The sequence below is a fragment of the Pomacea canaliculata genome, linkage group LG11 (genome assembly GCF_003073045.1).
Source record: "Pomacea canaliculata isolate SZHN2017 linkage group LG11, ASM307304v1, whole genome shotgun sequence".
Classification (NCBI taxonomy): Eukaryota; Metazoa; Mollusca; class Gastropoda; order Architaenioglossa; family Ampullariidae; genus Pomacea; species Pomacea canaliculata.
Window position 1 is genome coordinate 3883265 of NC_037600.1, and position 13200 is coordinate 3896464.

Genomic DNA, 13200 nt, shown 5'->3' on the forward strand with positions numbered 1-13200 from the left:
ACAGGAGACAAAGCAAAATGCAACAAAAAGGCACAGGAGTCTCTATTACAATAAATTTAATTAAGCATGTGCACTCATACACACTAGACATCCATGCCTTTGCTCAGAATGCTGTCCCTTGGAATAACAGGCACATAGCGCACATCAGTATACAAGAAAATAAGAACATCTATAAAATATGCAACAGATTTTTTGTCCAGACCATCTCTGAAACACTTCTGAATGAAAACTATCTTTGGCGAGATGATATTCTTACTCAACAATGATAGCCTCTATATCTTGTCTTGCCCAGACAGAGATCTTCGTGAATCTTTGCTTTATTAAACCATCTCTGCTGAAAGCTCCTGAAAAATTGTTTTCAGTCCACAGAATGAGTCACCAAACACTGTAGGGATTATGGGGCTAGTCCAATGTTTGTCATCAATTTAAGCAAACAACAGTACAGGAGGCTGCTTTAGAGGCTGCTGCTGGTGTGAAGTCACGCCCACCTCTTCCACCTCTTCTTCTGCGCTTGGGTGCCACATCTGGTGAATCACACGCTCCAGTGTCGGTGCATACACTGAGTGTGATGGTATCATGCTTTGATTGGTCTGGTGAAGGAAAAAAAAATATCATCAAATAATGACACTGGTAAAAAGGTAAAAAAGAACCCTGTAACTAAAAGAGGCACTGATTTCTAGGTCATGGGATGTGGAAGGCAGAGCCCAACTCTCCCCTTCTACTTTTTAACTTTTCTGATACATTATATCCATTTCTAGGAGTAGAGTGTGCTTGACTGGATCTCAAACATACAACCTTGTGCTCCACAGATTAGTACACGAACTAGGTTATGAAGCCTCCCTAATGTATTCGTGCTGAAAACAAGTTTTCACACTGCTTCATGAACAATCTTTATAAACCCATTGCCTTCTAGACACAATAAGCACTCATACTTCAAATCAGCTTGACAAACAACTTGCAGCTTGCCAGAAAAATTTAAACATTTTTCTCCCCAAAGCTATCTAGCTTTTCTGCACTGGCATGTAGTGAAACGCTCACTACTTTATGTAGACTTCCCTCCTTAGCTTATCCAGATTTCTATCAACAGAGCACTACCTGCAATGCTTTAAGAAGATCAAACAGAGAAATAGGTCCCCGCTGCTGTTGTGTTGTTCTGGATACCGTAGCAAGTTCATGAATGGCTATTTGTTCGGCGGCATCCACGGAGGGCTTCAGGCTTGGTGTGTGATAGCCACTGCTTGTGATTGTAGTAGCCTCACTGAAGACATTGATCCATACAAGAACACTTCAGCTACCTATTTCTCTAGACAAAGACTACTTTGCACAATGCACTTTCAACAAAAACAATAAAAACCTCCAAAAAAATAAACCTTACTTTCTTGATTTCAAAAGCTGACATTTATGACATAAACACAAAACATGCTGAACGTTAGTTTGTTTTTTTTTTTAATCGGAGTGGGTCTGTACTTGTATGTTTGAGAAAGAGTGACAATAATAGGTCCAGACTCTGACAGTGAGGGAGGGAGAAGGAGGAGTATTATAATGTCTGCCTGTATCCTTGGTGCCAGAAGAGTATCATTAGCATTCAACAATACTTTAGCTGCTTTCAGTCATCTTACCAGTCCCTATACAAATATTTGAAATAGAAATATTTCTAAAGATAATTATTGTTGCTTTTGTATCATGCCAGAACAAATTTCCTGGCATCCTCCCTTCTCATCTACTTCCACATAAATACTCCATGGCACAATAAAGAAGGCATGTATCAAGTGGATACCTGTTCAGTGATGAGTCTGACACTTGTGATGCTTGTCGCAGGTATGGATTTGGAGTTTCACAGCCCATGGCAAACTGGAACCGTTTCTCTCTCAACTTATATCCACTGCGACTCTCCATGACAGCAGAAAGAACTCTCTTCAACTGTATCTACAGGGACATATTTACAGGCAGTGATCACCATCAAAATTTTGTCAAGAAATGTCACAGGCCTATACCTTACTCTACTTTCTAGGTCAAATATAAAAAGAACCAAAGTGACATGGTTTTTGTGTTTTGTGACAGTATATAGCATGTGAAGTGTTTGTGTTGCATTAATATAGTACTAATGCTCTAGATGACATATAGTGACATTGGATTCATCTAGTAGGTGGGCCACTGCTTGTGACACAAACCTCCAAAGCATGGACAATAAGCTTAGCCACATTTTCTTGCACATCCTGGAGACCTGTTTCCCAGGCACACACCAAAGACCTCCCATGTAACAGTGCCAAGTCAGGCAAAAGCAAGTCACGGGTCACAAATCCTGACAGGACAAAGCAAAGATGGTGTTTGCTAAAAGAAAATGTTGAACCCATCATTTATCACAAAACATAGAGAAACATTTCAGTATGCAGAAGTTACCTCCAGAAAGTAAGATGAAGTCTATCAGGTTAATTCAAAAATTGATTAGTGGGAGCTGCCCCCCCCCCCCTCAAAAAAAATGTTTAGCAAGACCCCTCATGCTCATAAATCCTTTGTTATGCGAGTATATAAATTATGCAGTCATGTGAATACTATACATGCAAGGGTCTGAGCACATTGTACACCATTCTCCTGTAGTTTTCTTAAAGTGAATTATGGTCACTCATGGAGGTTCTCTACCATGAAAAGTTCATACCACTTCTCTAAGTTTATATACAAAAATGCAAACTTAGCAGTGGCATCTCTTCTCACCATTCCTGTTTTTGACTGCTCTTTAAGAATAACCCGACAAATAAACAGATACACAACAATCAAGAGAACTGACTTCTATAATTGTCTGAAGTATAGGTAGATTACAAAGACAAAAGTGAAGAAAATTATGTTCCAGGCAAATTATACATAGAACTGTTACCTAGTGAACTAGTCCCTTCCTCCACTGGCTTAGGGCTGATCATGGGTGCAAAATCCATGGGGTTGGCTGGTTGAAAGCGTTGCTAAGATGAAAAAATATAGAGAAAATCTACATCAATATTCTTTATCTAAATGCACCCACAAAATCACTGGGAATAAAGCTATTTATAGCACAGTGAGACACAACATGCATTACTCATGACAATGTGTGGTGAAGGTACAAAAATATATGTTCAAATACACTGCTTCATATTTACCTGCATATTAGCCCGACCACCTGGTGTCTTGCGTTTGAGCTTCACAATTTTCTGTAATGTGGAGGGAAGGTTGGCAGCTGATTGAAGTGCTGTCTCTTTTGATAAAACTGTGGAAACAAAAACAAAATAAATGTCACCACCTCTTTACATTCTTCTTCTTAGCAGAGTGCATTATGTATAAGCAAATGAGAAACATGCATGTAAGGCTCTCTATGCATAACATATTATATGGTAACAGTGAGTAGCAAAATGTCCACAACTGGCATATGGAAGTTAGTCCTACACATACAGAAGATGACCCACTGTCTTCTCTATGTTTGATAATTTTGAAAAGTAGGAATTTTTTCCTGCGCATTTATCATTGGGCACAAGTGCTTCCAATTTCGAGATTTTGCATTTTATGTGCAACTCGTATCAACTGAGATGCTGTCCTCAGCCATGACATCACATGCAGCTTTGCCCCCAAATGGAAATTTGAACAGACGAGGGAGATTAAAAAAAAAAGATATTTTCATGCTCCCTGAGGAGTAACAAGGAATAAACAAACATGAAAGGAGTCTTTTGATCATGATATATTTCACCAATAGGTCTTTAATGTTATATTTGTAAGAAAAATTTCTAAGTGCTATAAACAAGATTTGTAAGGAAGACTTACAGGTGGAAGAGCTGATACTTTGACATTTGGCGATGATAGCAAGAAGAAACTCATTATGAAGGTGAACTGTAAAGGATAAACAAAATTTAATAAAAACAATGTCATGCATCATGAACAAGATCTGAAAGAGCACTCTAATTATATCCATCAAAAGTGCATGGCAAGAGGACAAGAAAAGGAACTTTCATCAGACTTTAAATACCACAGAAAATGCATAAATTATGCAGAATACTGTGACTAGTAAATAAAAGTAATGCTTGCTGTTACTTTTTGAGCTCAACCTTTGTTAAAACAGCTTTAGGTACATGGAAAAAAAAGTATTTTTATCAGCTGGTATAATAATTAATTTAGTCTCGCTAAATCCTGATGTCACATTTAGACTGGCATGTAAACAAATCCACTTTACATACAGTGAGGTTGAGCCTTACCTGTATCCTCTTTCAGAAGTCTGCGGGCTTCTACATCAAAGTCCTCTTTTGTGCTCTGTTCAAAACAAAATAAAAGAGAATAACTTTATTCCCTTTTTATTGATAAGCAACATAAATCAGCTGTCATCTCCCTGTTATTCCCAAAATAAAAAAACAAAGGGTTCATTAATTATTTGCATCCTCCATGTAGGTGACAAAATAATAAAATGCATAATGTGAGACCAGCCATTTTTTTCCTCAAACCATCTAGACAATGGTGTCAAAATTCTCATTTTTGTCGTTTATTAACACCAAGAGACTGGCCATATTTTCCTCTAACCATCTTGATGATGATGTCAAAGCTCTAACTTTTGTCATGTACTAACAAAAGTGTAACAAAATAAACCATATTTTACTTCTAGCAAATAAATATATCAACATATAACAATGCCTGGTCCTCACACCCATAAATTTCTATAAAAAAAAGAGTGCCACAATATGTTTGTAGTGGGTGATGGTTGAAACTCACTAAAATCCACACCATCTGATTCCAACTAAAAGAGGGAGGGAGAGGCTTCACTCAAAATGTTGTGACCTCATTATCGATCATGAGCTGTCAACCCACATTATAAGACAAGAGTACAAGAAGTGATGCTGGTTCTGGTCCATTTGACTATTTGCCAATTCAAACACCATATGAATCAATTAGATCATTTCTTAAAGTCGATTTGACCACAGCTCACAGCTGATTCTACCTCAGTTCACCATTATTCATTGGTTCAACTAGTCATCATCCGTAGTACTATATTTTAATGTAGTCTCCTTTATCCTCATTTGTTGATCCGTCATGCATATCAATCTGTCTCTTTCATCTTTTACTCACATGTGCATGTCTGTGTACCGTTTTCTTCGTGTGGTACATACTAAAACTGCAGGACACATGCATCTTCAATGTCTCTCGTTGTGTTTTGAGAAATTTGTTACACCAGCAATCACCGTACAACATATAATCACTGATACCAGTTCGATAGCGAAGACATGTTACAGTGAAGCCGACGACAGTCGCAGTATGCAGTATGATAATCACAGAAGATAATTTTGTTCTCGCTCGATGCTTAAATTATATTATAAAGTTTTTGTACACTACATAAAAGCTACTCGAAGTCCAGTTGCCCAGTAGGTATAGACACTTAAGTCAGTCCGATACTGATTCGCGGACATTGCTAGCTGTTTTTGTGCAGCACCACTTCGTTTTCTTTACTATCAAACAATAAATACAGAGGCATTCAAGTACACCCTGAATCCTTTTAAATAATGTTCATCATTTCTTGGCTTACCTTTTTCTTGAACCAAGAAGCTAAATTTTGGAAATATCTGAAAAGCAAATCAAAAACAATCTCTCAGTCTTGGGCTCTGTTGCTATTCTCAGAACGACTTTGTGGTAAATTTTGAATTTCGAATATATAAAATAAAGTGTATATATACATAACAAAAGAACATGAAGTAAAATCTTACACTGTTGACTGATCTCCTAATTCTTCTAGTAATCGCTTTCTTGCTCCATGTAAGTCTATGGGCGCAGCCATTTGCGTTTTTGTTTATTTATTCTCGGCCTTATTCCGGACTTTACCGAGAGTTGCCGATCACGAGCGAAGCCCGTTGCGTACGTGGCAGCGGATCTTTTTGCTGTACTTGCTCCCGCCTAGCAAAGAAATATAAACTTTGCTTTCTGCTAGAAAGGAATAAACTTCAACTTTAAAAAACTAAAAATATTAGAATGGGGTAATACATTGCACCATATACTTTTATTTTCAATATATTGTCATTATTTTTTAATGTATAGTCATAAAAGAAAGACAGAAAGAAATGAAGTTGTCAGAGCGTCTGGTATGACGATTGTGCTTCTACTTCCGCTACTTCCGTTTGTGGAAAGCAGACAGTACGTGGCTCTTCGCCGGTAGTTTTCGGCGACTTGCGCAAAATGCCCAAGCAAAACGAATTAATAGATAAAGCCGAAGATGTGGCTGATCTGGTAGGTTTGTGTTACTTATAATTATTTTAAGTTGTTTTGGTCATAGTGCTTTTTCCATTCAGATTCAGTGTCACAGTGATGAAGATTGATAACATCAAGTTGACACATTTTTTCCCCCAATGTGCAGTTAAAATGTTTCAGAAGATACGGAACCACCTTTAATAGCACTTTCTTTTAGTAGATATAAACATTTTGTGGCAATATGAACAATTTTCTTGAACTGGACTAGGAGACGATTTCCATTCGCAGATGCATTGGCCAACTGCCTTATTTCGTTATCTGTCGACATGCCTTGGATGTTAATACCAAGTTATTCCATTATATGTTTCACTTTCTGTTTAACTACTTCTAATGCAAACAGACATATTAATAGCTGCAAAACAGCGTACGTAGCGCATCCAGGTTGTTACATTATTCAAGATATGTAATGTGGAAGGAAGTGATATCAGACTTTAGCAGCTTGAAATCATTCACAACTGGCAAAAGTTCATATCCTATATTCGTAGTTTCAGTGTTGATATTCAATACACTTTCAGGTCACTGCAAGTAGACAATATAGATGAATAATTTTAGAGAGATAACTCACCCTGACGATATTCCATCAGTCCGCACCATGAACACTGAAAATATTTAATGTCTACATTAAGATTATTGATTGTGAAGGCAAGAAGACCTAGGGTTTCAGAACTAAAAGATAACAAACATTTGCAAACGTATCCTACTTTCAGGTTTTATTATTATTATTCTCTGTGTACATTATTCATATTTCAGTAACTTGATGTTGAGGTAGAACTTGTCTACAGTTTTGTTGGTGTCATTAAGGGCATCTCAATTTAATGAGCCTCATATCTTGCTTCACATATGTAATCTGGACAGATAGCCATAGGAAATCCTTTACTCATTGGCTGCACTTAGCATATATCTGTGCTAAGCCTACAACAACATATGTGTGCTACCATGGTGATTGTATTGGGATAGTTTGTAGAACGAGAAAAATAGTGGCTATGGGACAAAACTGCTATGAGGTGATTGAGCAGTTATTCAGTACCAGAGTACTCTCCTTTCACTATTGACAAAGTGATAGCACATGAGAAATTCGACATGATGGTCACCAGTTATTTGACAAATACATTCATACTTGCTGACACTACTGGCCTGCTTGCACTGTTTGGTTATATACCCCCATAAATTTCCTCTACATACATGCACTACCCATTTTTTGTGCATACTCTCTCTTCCACACTCCCTGTCTGGCACATACACAGTCACTGTCCACATTGACTGGGCCCAGAGAAGTACCTGACTGCAGAGGGCAAGAGACATAACTTGCCATTGGCATAATAAAGCTAGCTTTAATATTAAGGATAATCAACAGTGAATTGTGTATGATGTTACCTAATGTATAGTTCTTTGTTAATTACCAATTTTGTTACCTATTTACACAAACCATATCGAAAACAGTGTGCAAATAAGTACAATGTAATAATTGTGCCTTAAATAATGTTTTATCTTAATGTCATAAGAGTTTTTTTCCCAGTTGTTAATGGCATAAAGAGGTGCTATATTTGAATCTTGGCCTTTTTGTATATTTACTGTCTTCCACATTAATTTTCTTCATGTGAATGATTAAAATTTTGTTATAAATCATAAGAACATTAAGCTAAGAAACCTTTTATTTCAGGTTTTGCGACACTCAAAACACGTTCTTCCTCATGCAGCCCGCTTCTGCCTCATCAGCACTTTCTTGGAGGATGGCATTCGCATGTGGACACAGTGGAATGAGCAGAGGGACTACATGAATGCCTCCTGGGGGTGTGGCTATGTACTGGCTTCCCTTTTTGTGCTGACTAACCTGACAGGACAGTTGGCGGGTTGTGTGATGGTTCTAAGTCGACAGAAAGTTCCTATTGCATGTGGTATACTTTTTGGTATCATTGCACTTCAGGTAAAGAGCCCATTCTTTGGGTTACAGATTGAACTATCATTTTAGTAAGTCTGCTGACATTCAGACTAAACAAACACTGCTGTCAGAATATTGCCCTGTTACTTCAGAGGATGTAGTTATAAAGCAAAGGGTAAGACATTGTTCCAGGCAGCATGGGAAAGTCAAGCACAAGTAATTTGTCTTAGTTACAAAACTGTTTTCCGTCCCCATGGATGTTGGTTTATGTTCCTTTATTCTGCTACCAGCTGCATGACCTGCATCATTTTCAAGGTGGTAATGGGTGTATCCTGCCTTTTATTGAAGGAAAGAGCTGGTAATTTGATACTTTTAAAAATAGTTTAATATCTCTGAATTGTTACGGCACACTTTTTATTGGCTGGTTTTAGCACATTGTTGCTGATGTCTGTTGCAGACAGTGGCATACAGCATATTGTGGGATGTCAAGTTCTTGATGAGGTAAAACTAGATAAGAAACACATATACATGCACTCACTCTCTCGTACACACTTGCACATCGTGTAAAAGCTTAGCATGTTGGCATCTAGCTTAATATTTTTTGTTTACTTGCTACAGTTTCGAAACACTTAGATAAATGGCAAACATTTGCCACTTGTCTGTGAGGGTTTGTGTGAATGTATATTTGTTACTATTTGCTTGTGTGAGCAGTGGAGGTTGATTGCTGCGACTAGTGGCATATTTGCTTGTTGTGTTTTCAGGAACCTGGCTCTGGCAGGGGGTGTACTGCTTTTGCTGGCGGAGAACAAGGCAGAAGGCAAGAGTTTATTTGCTGGCCTGCCCTCAACTGGTGAAAACAATCCTAAACAGTACATGCAACTCAGTGGCCGCATCCTGCTAGTCCTCATGTTTCTGACCCTCCTCCGCCTGGAGATCAGTATGCTTCAAATTCTCATCAACGTCATTGGCACAGCTCTTATTGTCCTCATTGCTATTGGGTACAAAACCAAGCTGTCTGCTTTAGTGTTGGTCATCTGGCTAACAGGGCTTAATGTCTACTTCAATGCTTGGTGGAACATTCCAGACTATCGGCCCATGCGGGATTTCTTGAAGTATGACTTTTTCCAGACCCTGTCTGTGATTGGTGGGCTCTTGCTAGTTGTGGCATATGGCCCTGGTGGAGTTAGTATGGATGAGCATAAGAAAAAATGGTAGTGAAAACAACTTCCAATAGAAATTTTAGACCCTTTTTTAAAAAGTAATTCATTTCCTTTGGTCTGTTCTTTTTAAATGGTAAGAATACTGCGTGAATTGTTAGAATATTTAGAACAGAATCAACATGTCCTTCATTTTATTTTTCTTAAAAATTAAAGCAGACTTGTCTTTGACAGTACAGAGGACTAAAAAAGAAAAAAAAACCTTGGTTTTGAAGTACTTTTTCTTAGCTTGTCCTATTGTGAAGGATTTTTTTCCCAAGCTTGTACATCCATCTTGTTTGTTTGTTGACAAATCCTCAGCACTTAGCAGCTTAATGTTTCATGAGTGTCTGAAACAGGATCAGTATAATTGTACAGACTTTGTAAAATGTCACTGTTGAGAAAAAAAGTATCAGGGTATAGGAGAGGACCATGTGGAGAATTTGCATTTGCCTATTTTTAGCATTCTCCTAAAGAAATGCGAATTACCTTTTGGCAATGAATAACTGAATGATTGGCACCACATTTGTAGAAGGTTTCTAACACTGGTCAAGGGTCTTTTTCAGGTGACGGTATGTTTTATGAATGTGGTTAAGTGTTGTATACTTATATCGGGCAATAAATGATAAAGAACTGGTGGTTTTGGTGTGTCTTTGAAGTCTATTTCACTGTAAAAAAGAAGTTTTGTTGGAACATCTCAGCAACCCCTGTGTAAGACAACAGCTTTTAACCAAAATTTGTGTTTCTCCTGATTGATTCGCTGGTGACTCTTTTGTGGCTGAACTGCATTATGATGAGTAGCTTATGATATAATCCATACTTTCTAAATAATGAAAGTCCATGCTTTGTGAATACGGAATGAAAGTACTCAATGTAGAATGATATGCTTTCAAATGCACTAACCAGGGTCTCTTTACATGTCAGCTGTTAGACTATAATAACTGTGCTGGCATGGATGTTTACACTGGGTCTTTGAGTGAATGCATTTTTTTTTATTATTATTATTTGTGAGTCAGTGCTGTTATTCTGGCGTGTATGTACTTGATATATGTAATCACTTTATGTATAAGAGAGACTTGACAGCTTGATGAAAATGAAAACCACAGCAGTTATCTGCTGTGTCCTGCTTGCTTGAGCTGAAGTTTTGGTTTTAAGATTAGTCCTCTGCTATCTTGTCCAAGTCATTCTGTTTATCTTGTTACAATGTAAGACAATACCATGACTGTGCAGAAGTCAATGTGTAATAAAATCACAAAGACTTGTAAGAATCTGTTGATCTTCTACATATGTAGATTTTCTTTTGATAAATACTCAGTTGTTTTTGGTGGTCTGGGATTTTTTTTTTGTGGTCCATTTTTGAGAATATAGGTGTGACAGAATCTAGTGAGGAATTACACTTTGATTTTCATATTGGCCATATTGATCTTAAAGGAGCAAGGAATTGCCCATATTTTTTTAGATTTAAGATATGGAATATTTTGAACCATGCAAGTTTTATCAGGTGCTAGTTTCAGATGTTCTTAACTATCAAAAAGATAACACTTAATTTTGACTGTTAACGACTTCTTTTTGTCAACCTCCCTTGAAAACAATTGTAATAATTATTGCTGTTTATATATAGTCCATTTTTTTTTTGGTCTTTGATGAGTGTAATAAATTCTTCAACTGAAACATGATGTGTCTGCATCCAGGCCTGTGTGATTAAATTTGGCATATCAATAGGGATGCTTCTGACTTCATGATAGCCTAGTAATTTGCAACGAAAGCAGTTTTGTTGATCAGGTATGTTGACAGCATTTTGCTAGGGTAAGTAATAATTTTATGATTTCTTTTGAGGGGGTGGGAAAGGATAGGTTCTCAAATTCACCAATCAGTTTCAGGTCACATGTGATTTCATGTTTGTCAGTATAATGCATTAAACATGAAGTTTAAAGAGCGGTGGAGTAATCTGGATTTGATTCTTGATGCGTTGCGGCAACTTTCATCCTATTGTGTAGTTGCCATCCTTTTAGCCTGGCACAAAAGTTTATCTCCGTGGGCTGCCGCCCCTCCCCCTACCCCATTCCCGAATTGCTTTAAAGCTGTTTCTTGTAAACATGTTCATGGAGTCACAGATATATCAGGCAGGATGTGGCTTGTCCTCATACACTGATGATTCAATGTGCACAACTGGATCTCAAGGAATTGTAGTCTGACGGGAAGTTTTCTTTAAGTAGGATTTGGATTGTTTGTATGAGGCGTGATATGGTGTCTTGACACTGGGAATGAATGGAGACCCAAGTGAAGCAAGAGAGATTATGTTTTAATCGCTGCATGCCTTACTTCAGTATTTTGTTTTTAATCAAGTTATCGTTGTAGCCTCTTAGTCGTAAGAGGATGTGTGCTGAGTTTTGTTGCCCCTGTCCCTTCTCAGATTTGAGAGAATTTGGACTGACACTTCAAAATTTCTGAAAAGATTTGCACCTTCAGTAGAATTATATTAAGTTTTGGGAAAAAAAAATGAGCAGAGCCATATAGTTCTGTATATTTTCTTTTTAAGTAATAAATTACAGTCCAGGATTTGGTGTTCTGTAAACATGATCTATACGCAGGTTCGTTTTACTTTGTGACATGGTTGTTTTTAGTTTTTTAATTTGGCTTCTTGTTTCCTGAAAGTACTCAATTTTTGTTTGCTTTATGTCATTTATAGGCACTGCTGTGTGTGCAAGAGGAGACTCCAAAAGTAAAATAATTGGGATGGAGGAGTGTACCCGAGAGTGATTGCAATTGATAGTTAACAATCAACTAGTAAATATTTGAAGTCTTCCTGTAAAATTAAGTTGGTTGGAACTTGATCAGTTGAGGAAGATGACCGTTTTAGTCTTATATTGGTTTTACTTGTCCTGCATGTTTCAGTAAATTTGGTTGACTGCTGTTAATTTGCTGCTTTTTATCTGCCAGAAACGTATGTTAATATCAGCGTTTTTTTTAGGAAGTGTAGTATTTCAGAGAGTTAAGGACAAAGTTCTCCAATGATGCAGAGCGTCATCAAACTGCTATGCAGTTCATTTTACTGCAAAGATGATCATGTTACACATGATCAGTGTTCACAAGATACTGCCGTAACCTTTGTTTGCAGGATCTGGCATTTTAAGCCTCATGAGAAAATGTTCGACAGCTTTGATTTTCAGATTTGTCTGTAATTTTGATATCCCTGTAGTCAGTGTATTAATCTTCTATTTGTTTTGAAAAATGTAAAAAAACAAAAATGTGGTTGTTTGAGCTTGTGTTGGTGAAGTTGTTGCTGTGCAGCATGAATCTTGTGAGGTTGCTCACACTAAGATATTGCCACTTTACAGACAAACACCACAGGTGTGACCACTTGTTGACAGGTGGTACAATTCGACAGAACAGCTGAATTTACAAAGTGATAGTTTAAACAGCATGTTTGCACTTTGGTTTTCTGCAACCATCCCCTTAACACATTTGCAGTCATGTGGTACACCCTTTTTAATTTCCATTTATATTTTTACCAGTTTCTAATGGGCGTTCCAAGAATAGAAAAACACTGAAGTTTGACTCAACTTGTAGACTTGTGAAGTTAATCAGTAAAAAGTATTGAATGTGTTTTTCCTTAGTGTGTAAATGTGAGTTTTACAGACTGGTATTATGTATGTGCATTATTACTTGTGAGTGGTCGTGTGCTTAGTGACCTTGAGTTACAAATGCATAATCTAGTACAGTGGTTCTCAAAGTGTGGTCCACAGACCACTTGCGGGCCTCACACGTCAGGTGGTCATCATATATCAACAAAGTGATGTTTATCACCTTGATATCTCATCAAAAACAATTACACTCATTGCATTAACATCTTAATTAATAACTTTGCGAAGTATGTAATTT

The 13200-nt window shown here is 37.3% G+C and overlaps 2 protein-coding genes across 2 annotated transcripts; one reads left to right on the plus strand and one right to left on the minus strand.

Annotated features, from left to right (window-relative positions):
• Positions 1-39: 39 nt before the first annotated feature.
• LOC112575154 (transcriptional adapter 1-like) lies at positions 40-5843 on the minus strand. Its single transcript, XM_025256786.1, has 10 exons — positions 5706-5843; positions 5528-5564; positions 4212-4266; positions 3784-3849; positions 3129-3235; positions 2873-2954; positions 2172-2302; positions 1778-1926; positions 1096-1258; positions 40-590 (listed from the first exon to the last, which is right to left on the minus strand). Exons 1-10 carry the CDS (start codon positions 5774-5776, stop codon positions 426-428), a joined length of 1026 nt encoding a protein of 341 aa, XP_025112571.1. The 5' UTR covers positions 5777-5843; the 3' UTR covers positions 40-425.
• A 227-nt stretch (positions 5844-6070) lies between these two features.
• LOC112575155 (surfeit locus protein 4-like) lies at positions 6071-12579 on the plus strand. Its single transcript, XM_025256787.1, has 4 exons — positions 6071-6222; positions 7904-8167; positions 8580-8623; positions 8884-12579. The coding sequence occupies exons 1-4, from the start codon at positions 6172-6174 to the stop codon at positions 9335-9337; spliced, it is 813 nt and encodes a 270-aa protein (XP_025112572.1). The 5' UTR covers positions 6071-6171; the 3' UTR covers positions 9338-12579.
• Positions 12580-13200: the final 621 nt, after the last annotated feature.

Bases quoted from the DNA above. Each gene is read 5' to 3' on its own strand.
- LOC112575155 (XM_025256787.1), top strand. From the start codon at position 6,172: ATGCCCAAGCAAAACGAATTAATAGATAAAGCCGAAGATGTGGCTGAT. The intron at 6,223-7,903 runs GTAGGTTTGTGT...CTTTTATTTCAG, and splicing joins CCGAAGATGTGGCTGATCTG to GTTTTGCGACACTCAAAACA. The intron at 8,624-8,883 runs GTAAAACTAGAT...TTGTGTTTTCAG, and splicing joins GATGTCAAGTTCTTGATGAG to GAACCTGGCTCTGGCAGGGG.
- LOC112575154 (XM_025256786.1), bottom strand. From the start codon at position 5,776: ATGGCTGCGCCCATAGACTTACATGGAGCAAGAAAGCGATTACTAGAA. The intron at 5,565-5,705 runs GTAAGATTTTAC...TTTGCTTTTCAG, and splicing joins TTAGGAGATCAGTCAACAGT to ATATTTCCAAAATTTAGCTT. The intron at 591-1,095 runs GTAGTGCTCTGT...TTCCTTCACCAG, and splicing joins ATCTTCTTAAAGCATTGCAG to ACCAATCAAAGCATGATACC.